Source organism: Gracilinanus agilis, chromosome 3, assembly GCF_016433145.1.
Source record: "Gracilinanus agilis isolate LMUSP501 chromosome 3, AgileGrace, whole genome shotgun sequence".
Taxonomy (NCBI): Eukaryota; Metazoa; Chordata; class Mammalia; order Didelphimorphia; family Didelphidae; genus Gracilinanus; species Gracilinanus agilis.
In genome coordinates, this window is record NC_058132.1 from 225,793,851 (window position 1) to 225,812,785 (window position 18,935).

General features: G+C 39.9%; 1 protein-coding gene across 1 annotated transcript in view; it reads right to left on the reverse strand.

Moving 5' to 3' along the window:
• Nucleotides 1-2,790: 2,790 nt before the first annotated feature.
• Nucleotides 2,791-18,935, reverse strand: part of GLS (glutaminase) — a 94,728-nt gene continuing 78,583 nt past the window's right edge. The window contains exons 15-18 of the mRNA XM_044669691.1: nt 8,343-8,404; nt 6,964-7,040; nt 6,814-6,877; nt 2,791-4,278 (exon numbers count right to left, since the gene is read on the reverse strand). Coding sequence (XP_044525626.1) covers nt 4,122-4,278; nt 6,814-6,877; nt 6,964-7,040; nt 8,343-8,404 — 360 coding nt within the window. The 3' untranslated portion in view covers nt 2,791-4,121. The remainder of the gene's footprint in view (nt 4,279-6,813; nt 6,878-6,963; nt 7,041-8,342; nt 8,405-18,935) is intronic.

An 18,935-nucleotide genomic window follows, 5' to 3' on the forward strand; every position in this document is an offset into this window, starting at 1 on the left:
TGAGAGGGCTGCCTTGGAAATAACGTGAATTTCTGACCATGGCAGCCATGAAGTTTTCTCTTTAAATTTATCATACAAGCCAGGAATCGTCTCATGCATACTAATTAGAGCTGCTTCCTCAGGAAGCTGCCCACTTCTGGTTTATGAGCAGGTGCAATTCCCCCCCCCCCCTTAATACAATAGAAGATTTAACGAATTTTAGTGAAATTCATAGAATAGCATATAAAGCTTTCTGCACTCCAAAGAAAACTTCATGGCTTTCTGGGAGCACCCATTCTAATTGGACCATTGTTTTCGAGGATGCTTTTAAAAAGATTTCAGTGACCACTCAAAGGACTCTGTTACCAATATGTCCTGTCTCACGGCAGCCATGAGGGATAAGACTTTCCTTACCAGAGAGCCTTTATGAAGTGCTTTCCATGTGCTAGAAGACGTATTAAACTCTGGAAAAAAGCAGTTTTGTGCCAGTGAACCACAACCATTTTGGCCCCCACTCCCAGGCCCATGATGAACGTGTTCCATGCCTGCTCGGGCATGCACACATGAGCACTCTCTCTGGCTCTCTCTCCTCTAGGGAAAGTAGGTAACCCTGGTCTGATCCATTATCTATGGCGATGTTTACTTTCTAGCTAATTTCCCCCCCAACACCTCGGGCACGGCCCGCTTTTCTTCTCCTGACAATATTTGGCAGGTGCTCCGGGAATGTAAACCAGCCTTCATATTGAAATGTGCTGACTCCCCAAATCCTCTGAAGTGAAAAGAATTCTCTGACATGTCTAGTTTTATTTGGGAATGACCATCATTTCCACACGGTTACAGTAGCTGATGCTGATAGAATGCTTCAAAGTACACACAACTTTGTGATTGTAAAAGCCCTGTTTGATTAGAAAAGCTGGGGAAACAGCTGTTATCTCCATTTTGTAGATGAGCAAGCAGAGGCCCAGTGAAGTCGTGTTTGCCTAAGGTTACACGTGTAGAAAACAGCAGAATTCAAAGTCCAGGCTTCTGACTCCCAGTCCAGTGTGAAAGTGCTCCACAGGTCATGTCAAGGCGTGGGTTGTGGCAGGAACCACCTCCCACACTCCCCGTCCCCACATGTTTCTAGCAAGGATGAGGCATAGATGGCTTACCGCCTCCCCGCCACAATCTCACCTCCGTGCCCTGACCTCCTGGGAACGTCACCATCTTGGAACATAATACTATGTTTCATAAAGACTAGTATCTATGCTGTGGAGGAACACAAGGCAAAATGTGGCTGCCCCAAGAGGGAAAAAAAAACGATCGCACACCATTTTTTTTTTTTTTTTTGGTATACCCGTTTATTATACTGAAAAAAGCAACACTATTTGATTTCATGTAAAATAAATATTTCCCAATTTCTGAACACTTACAACTTAAGTCATTTTAAGGTTAGATTCCATTATGGGAAAACTGCTAGAAGCACGTACATTCATCGCAGCACATTCCCTGCAAAGAATCTAAATCAAACATCGAGCCGCTCAGTCCCAGTCACTGATGGTCGTATCAAATAGTCACTTATAGTCCAGCTCTGAAACTAAAGGGTTCTAAGGGAGGAGAACAGACTTTTCACACGAGGATGATAGAAGGAACACTAAGAGTACATTTTGGGGTACAAAGAATTAGCATGACCATATCTAACTGTCATGGTATAGAAAATACATATGATACTGAAACAAACAAAAAGGTCTTTGGAGTGTAGAGATGGCAGCAATTTAACAGGGAAAAAAAACAACCAAACATCACTGAAACCAAATCTATATGTCAGTGCCAGCCAGTGAATTACAGCCAAATCAATAAGGTGCAGATATTGAAAAATAACGGCATGAAGAAATCAGTGCAGTGCTCAACATGAACATGAATGCTTTACAAAACCTTCAGAACATTGGAGAAAATACTAAGACTAACTCTTGTTCTCAAACACCAGTTCGAAGCATTGTTTCCCAGAGGAAAGCCTGAGCTTCAGGGGGTCATCTTTGCTTCCTATAGTTAAATTGCTGTCATTTTCCATTGGAGTTGCAGAATTTGAGCATCGATCAAAAGGTAGCTCAGCTGCCCTTACATGAAAGCTTCAATGATCTAAATCACGCTGCTGTTTGAGAAAAGCAGGTTTGTAGTTATTTTACTATGTAAACCAGTGAATTTCTCCCGACTCCCAAAAGACATTATAATATACACAAATTTCATAAAATTAGCAGACAGAATTTTCTCCTACCTAACAAAGGGGCTAAGCTCCTACATGGTACTGCACAAGTAATACCTTTGAATGTGGCCTGACCAACCCAAGGATAAAGAAAGCATCAGGTCTAGTTTGGAGTGTGTCAGGAAGAAAGACTACAGCTCAGCAGCAGTGAGGTCTACTGGTCACTCAACTGACTGGGAGAGTGACAGCTAAATTAGGTTGCTTAAGATTGAAAGTCCAAAATGGGAGCACCTGAAGAATGTCTGAAGGGGGTGAGTGTAGCCACATGCATTAGGAAAGCTTGAAAGCTGTAATGGGCAGAGAAAAGGGAAAATTAAACTATGAAAAATGCTTTCTAATATTTTTAATGATTGCTGTTCATGTAGCTGAGGATTTCACTCATTAGATCAAAACTCAACTTCAAAGGGCACATTCCCTGAAGTGTCCTATTCTTTGTACTTAATATCAAAGATCTTCATTTCTCCCTAATCTAAGCGTAAGTGTCCATTCATTCATTCATTCAGATGCTAGGGTGAAATGTACACAGATGTTTCCTAGCAAAAGTCTGTCCTCTCATCCAAGGTGCCCTCTCTTTATCTACCTTCCAAAGATGAAGATAGATGGGTGTGCCAGCCTTAAAATGAAAAAGAGAGGTGTTTTTTTGTTGTTTTTTTTTTTCTTCTTTCATTAGGAAATGCTTGTACCACCAGATATCTCACACAATGGCAAATCAGAAGAAAGCTGGAGTGTTTTGCTAGTGGTCCCCCAAAATGAATAATTATCCTGATTCAGATTTTTGGTGATAGGTTTAAAATAATAAATATGCCACTTTATGGCAAATCACACACACAGCCAAAATGACTTTGGTAGCTTTCTGAACTTAAGTGAGGCAAAAAAGCAGAAAAATATGCCCTTCGAGCAGCATCAACATGTCAGTCTGTTTTGTTGTCAAGTCCATTAAGTTCCACTGGGGTTGACCTGGCTTAGTGGTTCTTTTCTGTCTCTGGTTTGTTTTTCACAGAGAACGGGCATAGTTGTAGCTACTGTGCAAAAGGCCAAGGTTGAGAAGCTTCCTGACTAATGTAGCAAAGATCAAAACTGCATAGTATAGAAGCACCACTGCCAAGTTCAAGAGAAGAAGCAGACAGTTAAATGTGGAGAAAGAAAGAAAGAAAGAAAGAAAGAAAGAAAGAAAGGCTGGACTTGGGAAGATATGAAAAAAGAATCCTCTGGAAGGGTCCAAAGTTACATTCATACTTAGATCTTTTGGTCACCAAACAAACTTTAAAATCCCTGATAAAAGTCGAATCAAAATTAGCCTTCACTATTTATTGACAGTCATCAATGATAATTCTCTTAAGATCACAGGAAGGTGTAGGGTGCATGGGAAACAGTGGGAACATACAACCTTAAGTGCATAGAGTGTTTGAAAAACACCCAAACTATTCCTGCATTTCAAATCTTAATATCTTGGGAAAAAAAAAACAAAACACTTTCATTTGCTCTTCGAGGCAGTCTTGATCATCTGGGCTAACTGTACAAACAAGGTCTTAGTTTAAAAATGCATACTCAGCAGAAAGAACAATCATCACAAATGCACACGACACAGAAAGAAATTGTGAAGACCACAGTAAAGCGAGCAATGGTGATTTTTTTTGTTTTGTACATCAAATTATCCATAGCACGAGGTAATATCGCTCACATTATGAAGGGAGATCCTGCTTTGTTTCTTTTTTTTTTCCAGAGAGCTCAGATTTGTCCTCTGCATACAATGAAGAAAAAACTCCAGTAACACTGAGATAACAGACAGACTCTGTAAAATATACATCACTACCAGGGAAGTACACACGCTCTTCATAATCGTTTCCCACAATTAAATAGCTAAAGTGATTGGATTCTTAGGATCAAGCCTGAGACCCCATTATAACAATCCATCTAGATTCTTATGGACTGTTTGGTTTTCTTTGCCGTCGTTGGAATCTTCTGGAGGTGTGTACTGGACTTGGTATTCCTGAAGGATTTTAAACACATCGTGGTGTCCAAAGTGCAGGGCTTCGTCCATGGGGGTGTTGTTCCACCTGTAACAAACAGCACGACCGTGACTGGAGCGTTCAGGGAATGCGACTCTGTGGACAAGCCATCTAACCCTCAGAGTTACACTGTTTTCCTTTCCACAGCCCAGTGAGGTAGAGAGTCCATGAGCCCCCCGCCCCCTCTTCTAGATGACGGATAACCGAGCTTAAAGAGGGAAGGAAGGGGCTTGCCTGCAAAGTGTTAGAACTGGGTTGTGAACCCAGATCTTCTGATTTTTTCTGGTGTTCTCTCTATTACACTTTGGATAACCATGTACTGTATACTTAAACCCTACTTAGGCTTATTCTGGTGATTTTTGTAGATGGAAATTAACAGGGTAAATTCAGAAAAGGTCTTTAAATTCCAAAGATGATTGAAAATGAATTTTTATTCTGAGATGAATTTACCTTTCTGAGCCACTTAGAAAAGTAGACTTTATAAAGAAACTGCTGCTATGGGCAATACATGGAAATAGCTAGGGAGGAGCATCGGTTGTAGCTCAAGTTCTAATCTCCTAACAAAGAGGGGGAAGGCTGCAGTCTCATTTCCTCCAGCCACCACTACACAATGGAGTCCCTTCCATTCTCTTCAGTGATCTGTGACTCTCCTTCAGAGATTCTGAAAGGTAGTGGTTTGGGGTTTATTTTTAGGGAAAAAGTTGAAGACTTAAAAGCAAAGATAACCTTGTTCCTAACCAGATAATTAGCATATGAAAGAATGGTGCAGAATGGTGAAGACACTTGAATGAGCAGAGAATAGAATAATAATAATGATGACGATGATGATGATAATAGTAGCTAACATTTATATAGTATTTGCTAACTTTTGAAAATTACCCGAGTCTTCCTCCCACCTCTGTTTCTATGCTTGCATTTTTTTCTCTCTGGGATGAATGCCATCCTATCCCTTTCTACATCTTGAAAACCCATTTATTTCTAGATAAAAATATAATTTAATGAATTGTATTAAAAATAGAAATAAATGGAAACAGCTAAACACCAGAATAGTTTGTTAGAAAGAACATCTACAGCCCTGGGTTCAAGTTTTATCTCTGACACTATTAGCTCAGTGATTTGGGGAAAGTCATTCAAAGTCTTTCAGACTCAGTTTCCTCATCTTTAGAATGGTAATAAAACTAACAGCATCACCTACCTCACAAGATGATTGTGAGGAAAGTGCTTTCTAAACCTCAAAAGTATCATATAAATGAAACTGAGTAAGTTGGCACAGTAAACAAAGAATCAGACCTGGAATCTGGAAGACATCTTCCTGAATTCAAATTTAGGCTAAGACACTAAATGTGAAACAAGTTACTTGGCCTCAGTTTCCCCATCTGTAAAATGAGCTGGAGAAACAAATGGCAAACCACTCTAGTATCTTTGTTGAGAAAGCCCCAAAAGGGGTTGCAGAGGGTTGGGCATGCCTGGAAATAACTGAACAACAACAACAAACCCTGAATACTAGTATTAAGTGACATTCTATCTTTACATTCCCCAAATCCATCTTTGTGTGATTGGATCAAAAATTAGAAAATTGGGTGAGGTGTGGTCATCCTGCTAATAGAGAACCTTCCTGAATGAGAAAGATTTGGGAGAACACTAAACTAACGTAAGATTCCCCTGCACTGAGCCTAAGCCGTGGCTATTAATGAATGTACTTCTTTCCAAAAGCAGGGTTTTGTTCTCCCTCTTTGGGATGCTCACCCATAAAGTGGCTAAGAGCACCCAGTTTTACATGGATTGACCAGCACTGCAGCCTTCTGAGAAAAACCCTGACCAAAAGGGACAAGAGACTCAGCTTTGGGTCTAACGAGGAAAATCACTTTGCCACTGGAGGCTGCTATCTCTTATTCATTACCCAGTGCCTCACAGCCTCCATTTTGGTCAAATAAATTCTATGTGTTCATTCTCGCCTCTCTTCCACATAAGCCATTCCTCTTGCCTAAAACTTTACCTTCTTTCTTCCCTTGTTCTGAATCATCCCATCCAAAATTCCAATCTTCCTTAATAAAGGCGTTCCCAGCACCCCACCATCCAGCTTCCGAGCCCCCAGGATTCGTTTACATAGTTCTGTGCCATAATTATTTGTGCATTTGCTCATTTGTATCTCTCCTAAGTTCATCTGTGTAAGTGTTCACATGTTTATCTTTTCTCCTTCATTAGGTTGTAAGGTCCTTGAAGTCAAGGAACCAGTCTTCTGTTCCCACAACACTCAATATAATATTCTACACAAAGAGGATGCTAAATACTGCCTGGCTAAGCAGTCGGAAAAATCCTAGTAGATACACAGTCTCCTCAATGGGTACTGGCAGTAGTGGGGAGGGGAGCAGAGAGAGACTGAAAGTAGACACCACACTTCAGAAACAAGGAGCTTGTCGACTATGAGACCAGCTGGAAAATACGTCATGGTTGCAGGTAATGAGTATTCATTTAAAAAAAACAGCACCACCTAACAAGGGACAATAAAACATCAGCAGTATAATTAAAGGAACCAGTAAGGCTCTCCATATTTACATAGGAGAGGCTAAAATAACTGCTCACCTGTCCTTGGGGAAAGGATTCACTTTGCAGGCTTCCAACAGAAATTTAACCACTTCCACGTGACCTGTGCCCCAAACAAAAACAGTGAGTCCTTGGTATCACACAGAAAGCTGATCTAGAGTGGAATTCATTGCAGGCTGGGGTTATTACCTTCTGCAGCTGCAACATGCAATGCAGTTCGAGAATCATAGTCCCGCTGCTCCATATCCATCCCCGACAAAGCAAATCTGAAAATTCACAAGCAAAATCATTCATTAAATATAGATACTCTAAAATTAATTCACTTGTGACATTTACAATGAAGTCTAGTACATCAAGAGCTTGTTGCCCTACCTATAAATCACCTTAAAAACCTTTCAGCCAAACTTTTCTCTTTAATTCTATTGGTTGGCTAAATTGGGCTAAAACAAGGTTCATGGAAACCAAGATACTGGACAACTAGTTCACATGCATATTGGGGGAATTACCTTGCTTCTCTCTGTGTTAGCTTGCTCGACTGGCATAGGGGTATAAACACTGAGCACCTCACAAGACAATTACACTTCATTATGATAAATACTCAGAGATCTGAAGAATGGAAGCACAACAGGCACCTTCAAGTCTCTGGAGGACAAGAAACCAACACCAAAAAGTCCCCCATGTTCACAAAAAACAAACAAACAAAAAACAAAACCAAAAAAAAAAACCCTGCTTACTCTACATTTTAAAATCTGTAGTCTAAACAGGAGAGTCAGAGATTTAAAAAACATCAGTAGAAATTGAAGACTAGGATCCTTTGCATTTCAGAAATGAGCAATAAAACCACTGGATTTGGAGTCCAAAGAAACTGGGTTCAAATCTAGACACTGCTATTTTACTCCTTGTATGACCATGGACAAGTGATTTCACCTAAGTGGGTTAAACTATACGACCATAAAAGTTCCTTTTCAGCTCTAAATCTCCATCAATGATAGGCTTTTCAAGGCAACACAAAGCTGGAATGTCCAGCTGCCTACACAGCATTTTAGAGGCTCCAAAAGGCCCTTACTTGTCTAAAAATACTTTGCCTATTTCTCTTCCACTTGTTTAATTAGAGTCATTGCTTATTAGACATCAAGGATCCTGAGAGATAGATCTGTATCCAATAAGTAACTGTTAAAACATGCCTTGGGAGGGGAAATGAGGAAGGGGTCCCCCATGGTCAGTGCATTAGCATCCATAGATGTAGTTCATTAGGTTAACCTCATAAAGATCAGGTTCCCAGAGGGAAAAAAATAAGCTACATAAGTTTTTATGGGTCAAGAGATGAGAAAAGTGCAAGAGTACAAGTGGGTGCCATGTAAGGACAGTAGTCCTGAGTGGGACATTGAGAGTCTGCTTAACATAAACCTTGTCCCTTTTGAAATTTTCTCTGGGGCCTTTCTCTCCGAGTTGAGAAATTCAGAAGTGGCTTCTGGTCATCCTTAAAATGATCACTTATTAAGAAATAAGCTGTGTATGTGTGTCGACCAGTCTTTCTCTAACCAGTCTCTCCCACCATTTTAACTGACCTTCGAAGGGCTGACACATCTCCAGTATATGCAGCAAACAAGAGATTTATCACTGACTTCACCTGGAATGAAGATAAATTTCAGGAGTCAGCTAAAGGGAGAAAATGCAGAATACAGGGCTATTGTCTATGAATTATTATACATTTTTAAAATACATAGCAGTCATACCGAACTAAAATGAAGAAAATTGATTTGTATTCCCTATGCCCAACATCCTGTGCTCATAAGAAGTAACAGAATACAGCCTTACTTGATACCAACTTTTCCTCTTTAAAGCATAAGAAAGGTCATTTAACCAAAAGAAAAGATAATAGGGAAAAAAGAGGGTTTATTTCAACAAGCATTGGCAACAATCCATAAGAATTTTTTTTTAATCATGGAAATCCTTATGCTATAAAAATACAGTAGGATGAAAAGAGCAAGAAAATGTAGTTTGGGTTACTTTTTGTATACAGTATCCCTTAAGTACTCAACAATTCAGAAAATGGCTCATCACCATAGGATTAGAGACGGATGCCCAATACACACCGTAGAAGTACCATTTGGCCCAATGCCCTGCCAGGAATCACCATCACGAGAACCATTTAGCTTTTTTTGCAACTGTAACCCAAAAAAGGAGAGATGGTATCCCCTTTAATTATCCCCTCAGACACGGCAGCCTGGGTCTCGGCTATTGGACTAGCTGTGCCGAAGGTGCGCCAGACAGCAGAACTCTGATGTCTGGCTGGAAATGGCCAGGGCCAGGCAGAGGGGGCATGACCTCCCGCCATCACTCCTGCTCCCGGGAGGCAGAGTAAACACGTTAGCCACGCGTTTTCCTCGGTGACTAGCATCCCTGCTGACGATCCATTTATCCTCGGGCTTCCATCTCCTCCTCAATGGCTCTGACCTTTAAGGCCACGTTCCTTTATTCAATAACCACTTTCTAGGCGCACATTCCCGGGTCACCCAAGCCCACGCCAGCCACTGCGCCGAGGAGGCACAGACGCCTGAGGGAGGGCTATGGGAAATCAGGAAAGGCCTAGTGGAAGGCGGTCTCCAAGGAAACAAGGGATTTGGAGAGATGTAGAGGAAGAGGGAGAGCATTTCACATACAAGGGATTGCTGATGCAAAGGTACCTAAATGGGAGAGGAACCCATTGTACAGGAACCCCAAAGTAAGATGGTTGGCAGACATGAAGATAGTGTGAAAAGCTCTTTAGGGAAGGAATCTTAAAAGTCCAGCCTGCTGGCTTTACATATGAAGAAAGGAAGGTCCAAGAAGGACTGGTCACTCACCCAGGATCAGACAGATAGAAAATGAGGGACAAGGATTTGAACCCAGGACCCCTACTGATGACCTCACCTTTGGTTCTGATGAGCCTAAAATGGCATTAGCTTCCTCTCTTCCAGTATGAGTGTGTCTCTCCTTTCTTCTATCTTGGAAGAAGTCAGGTCCCTCTTCCTTCCCAAGGCTAAGGCTATCTCACAGTCCCAATCCTGCCTGGCTTCTCCTGATACTAAATCAGTGATTCTCTTCCTCAAGCATATCCAGTTCTCCACCAGCTCCTTCACTTCTGCTTTCACATTGGCAAACATTTCCCCCTTTTATTCTGTTTTCCATATTTTTTCCAATTACACATAAAAATAATTTTCAATATTCACCTTCCAAAACTGAGTGCTACGTTTTCTCCCACCCCTTTCCAGTTTCTCATTGAGGAGGCAAGCAATTTGATATGGGCTATATATATGCAGTCAATATCCATGATTATTATTTTAATTAAATAGAGGCGCTTGCTTTCTGTCTTAGAATCAAAACTGCGCATTGGTTCCAAGGCAGAAGAGCAGTAAGGGATAGGCAATGGGGGTCAAGTGACTTGCCCAGGGTCACACAGTTAGGAAGTGACTGAGGTCACATATGAACCCAGGACCTTTAGGCCTAGCTCTCAATCCACCAACCTATCTCACTGCCCTCCTATCTCCTCTATTTTGAAGAAAAAAGTAAGCAAACCAAAAACCCTTCATATGATCCTTTTACTCCTAATTTTTCCATTCATTGTCAATTTTCTCAAATCAGAAGCCAATTGTGCTTTCATCCTTTACAGTCAGGCTTCCCTAATGCCACTGTCCTGAAACTATACCATCCAAGGAGCCCAAAGACCTGAAGGCACCCAAATCTTACAGCCTATTATTATCTTTTCTCCTCCTCCTCATCCCTATTTCTCCAGCTTCACACCCTGCTGACTACCTTTCCAGTTAAAAGAGCAAAAACTGAGTGCGAACTGCATAGGAAAACAAAGCATGGAGGCTACAAGCCCCACCAATGGGATGGAGGGCACATGCCACTATGCTTCTCTCGGACTTTCTGTGCTGTGCATGTACTGTCTTATCACACAAGCAGTCATGCTTTCCAGGCAATCAAGCCGCAGTTCATTCTTCCCATTTCCCTTCTCCCTCATTACTGATCTCCAAGTCCCATCCATTCCTCCATCATGCCTCCTGTAACTCTGCTGTCCTTTCCTGCACCCGGTGCCACGGCTGGCTGTGAAGCACGCATCACCTCATTCCCTGCTTGTGGGGTAGCACCCCAGGCCCTTTGCCCATCACCCCATCCTTGCTCCTCCACTCTGCTTCTGTTCCTAGAAGGGGTACATTAACCCACCCATCCCTAGAAAAGTCTCCAAAAGCACCTTTCTTCAGCCACCACTTCTGCCATGTGTGCTGTCCCCCACTATTAAGAGGCAAACTTCTTCGAGAAGCACAGAGACTGTTTTCCCTTTTGTATCTGTATTCTTGGGGTTTATAGGCACAGTGCTTAGAACATAGGAAATACATCATGTCTGGGCTTTTTTTCCCCCAGTGATTCATGCTTTTCTTCTGATTCAAAATCCCTCTCATTTTCTCCCCTCCCCTTTGTCTATTGGTTGAAGCCTTCCAGTGTTCCAGTCTACCTTTTGGTCTCATGTTCTCTCTAGCCCCGCACAGCAAATGAAACTCTACCCCAGCTACAAGGGTCAGACTGATCTTTTTTGCTGTTGCCTGAACTGTCATTTATAACCACCTTCCCTCTGCTTGTGATATAAACCCTTCTTCCTAGGTCACCTTTTCTTGTTTTTGTTTTTAATTTAAAAACTCTTACTTTATGTCTTAGAATCTATTCAAGTGTGGGTTCTAAGGCAAAAGAATGATAAGGGCCAGGCAATTGGGGGTGAAGTGACTTGCTTAGGGTCACATAGCTAAGAAATGTCTGGGGCCACATTTGAATTCAGGTCCTCCCACCTCTAGGCCTGGCTCTCTGTCCACTGAGCCACCTAGCTGCCCCTTCCTTTATTCTTTTTTTATATTATATATTTTATAAACATCATTTATATTTTAAATATACATAAAATTAATTATATATATAGTTACATATTAAAACAATATAAAATAAATATTATTTATATTATGGCAGTTTAGGGGAGTGATGCTTAGACCACTATAACATCAGAAGAGGCAGGTTCAAATCCCAGCCCTGCTAATTATTTACCGTGTAACTTTGGGTAAGTTGCTCTTTGGGTCACTTGCCAAATCTGTAAAAGATGACACAAAGTTCTCTTCCAACTAAAAATCATGATGGAGTGAGGAGGTCTTTTCTGAAGCCCTTCCCACATGGGGAGCTGCAAAGGGAAGGGACCAACCTAGGAAGAGGATCCACCACTGATGTGGCCCCTCTCCAGAGTCTTGCCTCAGTGCTTCCTGTCTCCCTTCTTCTATGACCATCCTGAGGTGATGCACTTCATCTAGCGGCCCCATATCCAGGAAACTAGGGATAATGACAACCTAATCTCATGGCCAGCAGTATACTCAGATCTTGATTCTCTAACCCAGGGAATCATGAATTTTTAAAGAAATGCAGAGAGGACCTTATAGAAGCAATACTTGTCCACACAAAGATACCAGATAGCTGGGGAAAATTCAAGGGGATAAAACAACAAGTCAGGGAACACCCCAGTACTTATCTAGACAGGGTCATGGAAGCTGGGGAGTCATTTCTTGGGTTTAGAGACTTAGCAGAACCTAACCTCCAGCACATTCAGAGGCAATTTATAAAGGGGAGCAGTTTGCCCATCAAAATTTAATTTAATTTGCATTACCCTGGGTGGGAGGATTTGTCTCTAGAGGATTTAAGAAGGACAGCTTCATATGTTTACTTGGGTTCAAATGAAAAAGAAAAGCAGTCAGAGAAAAACAAAGATGATACCATCTCAAATCTTAAAAGGTAGCTTAAAGAGGCTAAAATAACAATCAAACAAAAGGAAATTGAAGAGACAAAAAACTTAGCCACCTTACAAGCTAGAAATAACATTAGAACTCAATACCAACAGAGACAAACTCCAAATAAAAGACATTGTTTTTTATGCGGCAAAGTGGGACACCTGGTACAGCAATGTTATTATAAACAACAAATTAACTCTAACAGTAACAACAACAATGACAACAGAAGAAGAAATTACACCAATACATACACAAACTCAAAGTATAGTCAGAATAACTGTTACTCAAGAAAAAATAATAGATTATGCTGTGACCATGATTGCAGCAACACAGGAAACACAAATAGTACCCCTGATATCAAAACAATGGAAAAGTATATTTCTCAGGGGGCAAGGCCTCACTATTCTAGAACTCAGGTCAATGCATGAACCCAGGAAACAGTGTTAGCATTCAAAGCACTAGAAAAGGAGTACAAAGACAAAAATGCAAAAGAAAATTAAAAGGAGAAAGGTTGGGATATAAAAACTAGATAATATGGATGGTAAAGCAAAGAATAAGTGTAAAGAAATGACAGATGAGAAGATGTAAATGAAAAAAATGTGGTAGATTTTAAAAATGAAATTTATGGTACAAAGATAATAGATATAAGCAAAACACAAACAAACAAATTACACTCACAAAAGCAAGGGAAACAAACACAAGGGCTATCCTAATAGGAAAAAGCAAAAGCAAAGACATTAACCAATGCAAAGCACAAGAAGAAGCAAATTCACACCATAACATTTTAAAACACACTGACAAAGAATCTACAGACGTGCAAAATCAAATCACATTGGCAGAAAACATATCACAAAAGCAATTACCAACAAAAGCAAAAGCAAAATTTATAGAAAAAAAGATCATTAGGGTGTTCTGGACAACTTAGAGCACAAACTGCTAAAGAAATAGGCAATACAAACCAAATTTTCACATGTGAAGTGGGGAAGGAAAGATGAACATTAAGATCTTGAGGCATGCAAGCAAGCACCTCGAGGAGTCGGTTCAAGGAAAAATTATACTAGAAATGAATTACTGGGAAATAACGATTTCAAAGTTAAATCCAAGAAGTAAAGAGTTTATTCCCAAAACATCTCCTAGGATAAACTCAATTCCAAATGTACCAATCCTTCAAGCTTGTAAACATACAGAAGTGCCTATAGGAAGATCTAGTAGATTAAAGGACATCCAAGCCGACTTATGCAAAAGAAAGGGAGAAGGGAAACAAAACACATACAGAAGCACATGTAGCAACAGAAGGAAACACAAATACAAAACCTTTGTTGTCTATTAATGCAATTAATAACATCACGTATCCATCACAAACCCTGTCTGCATTCAATCTTGTCAATGTAAATTACAAAGTAACAAAGCAGGATAGCAGTAAAAACCTTTAATCACATGTAAACCTTCCTTGATTCAAATCTGGACAAATCACAAAAAGAAATGATTAAGGAAGATAATAAGTCTTTTCCTTACACAAAATCAGTAACAGCAACAAAGCTAAACTATAGCAGCAGAACCAATCATGATAATACCTCACAGAAATAACATGTATCCATCAACACTATCATACGGTATAGCGGTCAGACAGAAATGCAATTAACAACAAATAATACAAGACTGGGAGAAGTGAGTTCAAGCCATGCTGAATACATAGGGGAAGAAAAGATTCTTGGTGGGAAACAAACTGGTATTGATACACCACAAGAGAAGGATTGGAAATTACAGAAATAACAGCACCAATGGTACAGGTCAATCAAAATACTGAAAACAGGCAACCCAACGTTATGATTAGAGTGGGAAACAAAATTTACCCTGCATTGATTGATACTGGCACAACAAGAAGTGTCCTTAAAACATCTCCAAAGGATAGTAAGATCATAAGGCCAGTCCAAGTAAAGAGTGCAGCAGGGCAAATCCAGAGGGTACCAAAGCTAAGAACAAAGATGGTAAACCTAGGACCCCTTAGCATCAACCATATGTTTCTATTAAGCCCAGGATGCCCCTTGAACCTTTTAAGGCGAGATTTTTTATGCAAAATTGGGGCAACCATCCAGGGCAATCAATTAGGGGACATCTATCTACATTTGACAAAGCAATCACTCAACCACCATCCATTGCTATTCTTAGGGCAAGTAGCAGAAGATGACCAAGAGCAGAGAGTGGGAACCATCTATGAAATCCCAAACACAGTGCCACTAGAAGTATGGTCAAAATACTCCAGCAATGTGGGCATTTAAAAATCATCTACCCCTGTACAAATAGAGGTCAAAGAAGGGATACCACCAAGAATACACCAGAACAGGCTGAGCAAAGAAGCAATAGAGGGCATAACTCCAATAATAGAGATTCTCTTAAAGCAGAAAATCCCTGTTCCAACTATTTCAGATTATAATACCCCTATTATGGCTATAAAGAAAAGCAAACTGGATTCACACGGCAAAGTTCAATGGAGACTAATTCAAGACCTAAGAGCAGTAAGCAACTCTGTGAAAAAACGCCATATTGTCATACCAAGTCCCAACAAAATAATATCTGAGATTCCAAGCAATGCAAGATGGTTCACTGCTATTGATCTATGTAGTGTCTATTATACAATTCCTATATCTAAAGAAAGCCAAAACATCTTTGCATTTATGTGGAAATTCCATCAAGTCACATAGTCTCAGTTACCCCAGGGTTTCTGCGACAATGGCTCAATCTTCTGCCAAATTCTAAAAAGAGATCTAGAGAGCATAAAATTCAAAGACAGCAAACTGCTCCTTTATGTGGACAACATTCTTTTAGCTAGTCCAAATGCTAAAAGTTTGTCAGAGGGGCTCTGTAACCCTTTTGCAAGAACTATGCAAAAGAAGCCATAAAGTATAAAAATCCAAGTTGCAGTGAGTATTGCCAAGAGTGGAATACCTAGGCTTCATCTTAGAAAAGGGCACAAGGAAAATTTCCCAAAAGAGGGTGGAGGATATCTAAAAGCTCTGTTTACCAACCACAAAGAAGCAACTGAGTGCATTTGGGAAAGTGACAGGTTTCTGTAGGCAGTGGATCCCTGGGTATAGTCAAATATCCAGATGTCTTAGTGATCTGACTAGGAACTCTCTCTCAGAGCCTTTAAAACTCACAAGGTAACATCGAAATACAATATCAAAGCTCAAAAACACAGTTTTCACAGCACCTTCTCTCAGAATCCCCGATTATACAAAACAGTTCCACCTGTTTGTACATGAGGACAAAGGCACTGTGTCTGGAGTGCTTATGCAGACCCTAAGACAAGCATTTAGACCAGTGGCTTACTACAACTCTCAGTTAGATACAGTAGAAAAGGGAATGGCCCATTGCCCCTGAGCAATTAGAGTTGAAGTGCTCATGATCAAAAAAGCATCTGATTTGGTATTAGGAAGCAAGGTGATAGTATATTCCCCACACCACATAGAGAGCATGATCAAAAATAGCAACTTGCATGCATTCACCCCACAAAGATTGTCTCAATACAAAATAATACTCTTGAGCACCAAAAACATCACTCTAAAGCGTTGCCAGTCACTGAGTCCAGCCATTTTGCTTCCACAACTACCAATGTCAGGAGAACCAGGCTATGATTACAAAGATACCTTGGAAACTGTACAAAAAACAATGGCAGATCTGAAAGATAAACCTATTGCACAGCTAGACCTTGAAATCTATAGTGACACAGACAGAGGCTTTGTGGTTTTGCTTCTTTACCAAATACAGTTAGTGCCCAAGGAACAGAATTAATAAGTTTATTGAGAGCTCTGCAAATAGGAAAGGACAATAAAGTTAACATCTACACCGACAGTGGCTATGCATTTAATGTCCTTCATGCCATGGGAGAAATATAGAGACATAGAGGTTTTATAACATCTGGGGGGAAGGCAATTGCATACGGGGACCTTATTCTGCAGCTTCTTGAAGCAGTACATATTCCTAGAGAAGTGGCAGTCATGCATTGCCAAAGTCACACTCAGGGTACAGACAAAATATCGGTAGCAAACCATAGAGCAGATATCATCGTGAAATTTGGAGCTAGATTTAGACCTACCCATGTTCTGAACTTTACCCTGATGGAAGAAGATACACTAGCACAAGTCTACAATCCCAGGGAAGTTCAAGACTGGGAACAAAATCTAGGTGCCAAACAAATGGGAGGAATGTGGTTTTCAGAATCAGGCAAGCCCATTCTGCCAAAGGCTCTATACTACCCAGAGTGGAACTCAGTCCATGAAAAGAAACATTATGGCACACAGTCCATTATTAACTCAATCAGGATATTTTGGATCACCCCAGATATTACCTCAGTTGCAAAAAGAGTCTGTCAGAAATGTAAAATCTGCATGCAATTTAACCGAGGTAGTTTTTAAAAGCAAGGATTTTGGGGGGAGACCATTAGCTTATACCCCATTTGAATGCCTGTAGATTGATTACATACAAGTGCTGAGTGATAGAGGGTTCAAATATCGTTTGGTCATAATCAATCGATTGACCAGATGGCTCGAGGTTTTCCATGCTAAGAACAATGCAGCATTTGTCATAAAAACCCTGTTAAAAGAAATCATTCCGAGATATTCTATGCCATCCCTAATAGACTTGGACGAGGGGAGTCATTTTACTCATAGAATCTTACAGGAATTCTATAAGAACTTGGAGGTACAGGGATCTTTCCACTCAGTCTACCATCCAGCCTCTGCAGGATAAGTAGAAAGGTTTAATAGAGAGATCAAAACACCAACAGGAAAGGTCTGTTCAAAAATTCACCTAAAATAGACAGATGCTTTACCTATTGTGTACTATCTGAGAACAAAGCGAAATACAGATCTGCATATATCACCCTTTGAAATGCTTTATGGACATGTAGTATGGGCAGGAAAACTGTGTAAGCTGGCTTACACATCAATGTTAGCAGCAGATTGCCACTTATACAGCTACATATCTGCTTTTCAAAAGAGAATGACAGAATTGCATGAGCTGGGACAGTTACAGGAAAGAGTGCCCAATGATTTTTGAGATCCACAACGTAAAGCCTGGAGACATGGTATACTTAAAGAATTTTGATCGAAAGTTGGCACTGGATATTGAATGGATCAGACCATATCAGGTCTTCTCCGACTGCAATCAAAGTCTGAAACAAAGATTCATGGTTCCATGCATCGTATGTGAAGAAGCAGAAACAACTCACAAAACACCCAGGACAATTGGAATGAATCACTAACCAAGAAACATAAACTTAAGAAAAAAGTTGCAAACAACATAAGCCAACACATAACAAGTAACACAACTGATAAAACATCACAATTCATAATAGTTCCAAAACTGGACCAGAGATCGCTACAGTCAAAAAGTTCGACAACCAACAAGTATTAGATAGCTGACAGAAAAGATGGCAAGAGAAGACCAGCAAAACCTGTGAACCACCACCAAGGAGACTCATACAAAGGAAATGAACTCTAAAAGAACTGGAAAAGAAAAAAATCATGAACTTTGCAAGAAGACAGACAGGAAAAGGATATGTAAGACTGGTGCAGCGATAACATAAAAACACAAATTACCATCATCACACATTAGGGAAATGCATTCACATTACACAACTTCAAAAAAGAAGGGACCTACAGACAACTTTAGAAGAAAGACGGTCTACAAGGAACAAGAGGTGATATGGCATTCACAGAACATGTGAGGATACAAAACACAACACAAAACTGACAAATTAGTCGACACTTTGTGTAAATAAACAAGTGTCAGAAGATTGTATTATAAAAATATATATTAATGTATTGTATGTACATAGATTAAATAGTTTAGCAAGTCTCAGGAAGGTCTTAGCCACATATAAAGGTGAAAAGCCTTGTATCTGGTTAACATTGGAATGTAGACTACAATGCTTGTACATAATGTAAATCTTATATATACTTGTAACATAAGTTGGAAAAAGTAGAGTAGGATTATAAATAGTCCCTAACCATGTAAATACTTAACATACTAATAAATTTAGAGATAATCAGGGGATAGTTATAGGGAAAAGTGCAGGGAGTTAGGAAAGTTCTAAAATTTCAGCAAGTCAGCATAGGAAAGCTTAATAATAAAATATTTAAGTGTAATTGAAAAGATAAGTAGGAATAATAACAGACTAACATAGATTCTTAATAGAAGAATTAGCATTACATTAAAACATAGATAGTTAAAAGCATGACTTGGATAATAGGAATAAGAAGATAAGTGTTATTGCATTAGTTGATAGATTTATAGGTGCAAAGTAAATACAAGTGAAATTGTTAATAAACATAGACAAGGTAAATAATAACTTAGAAG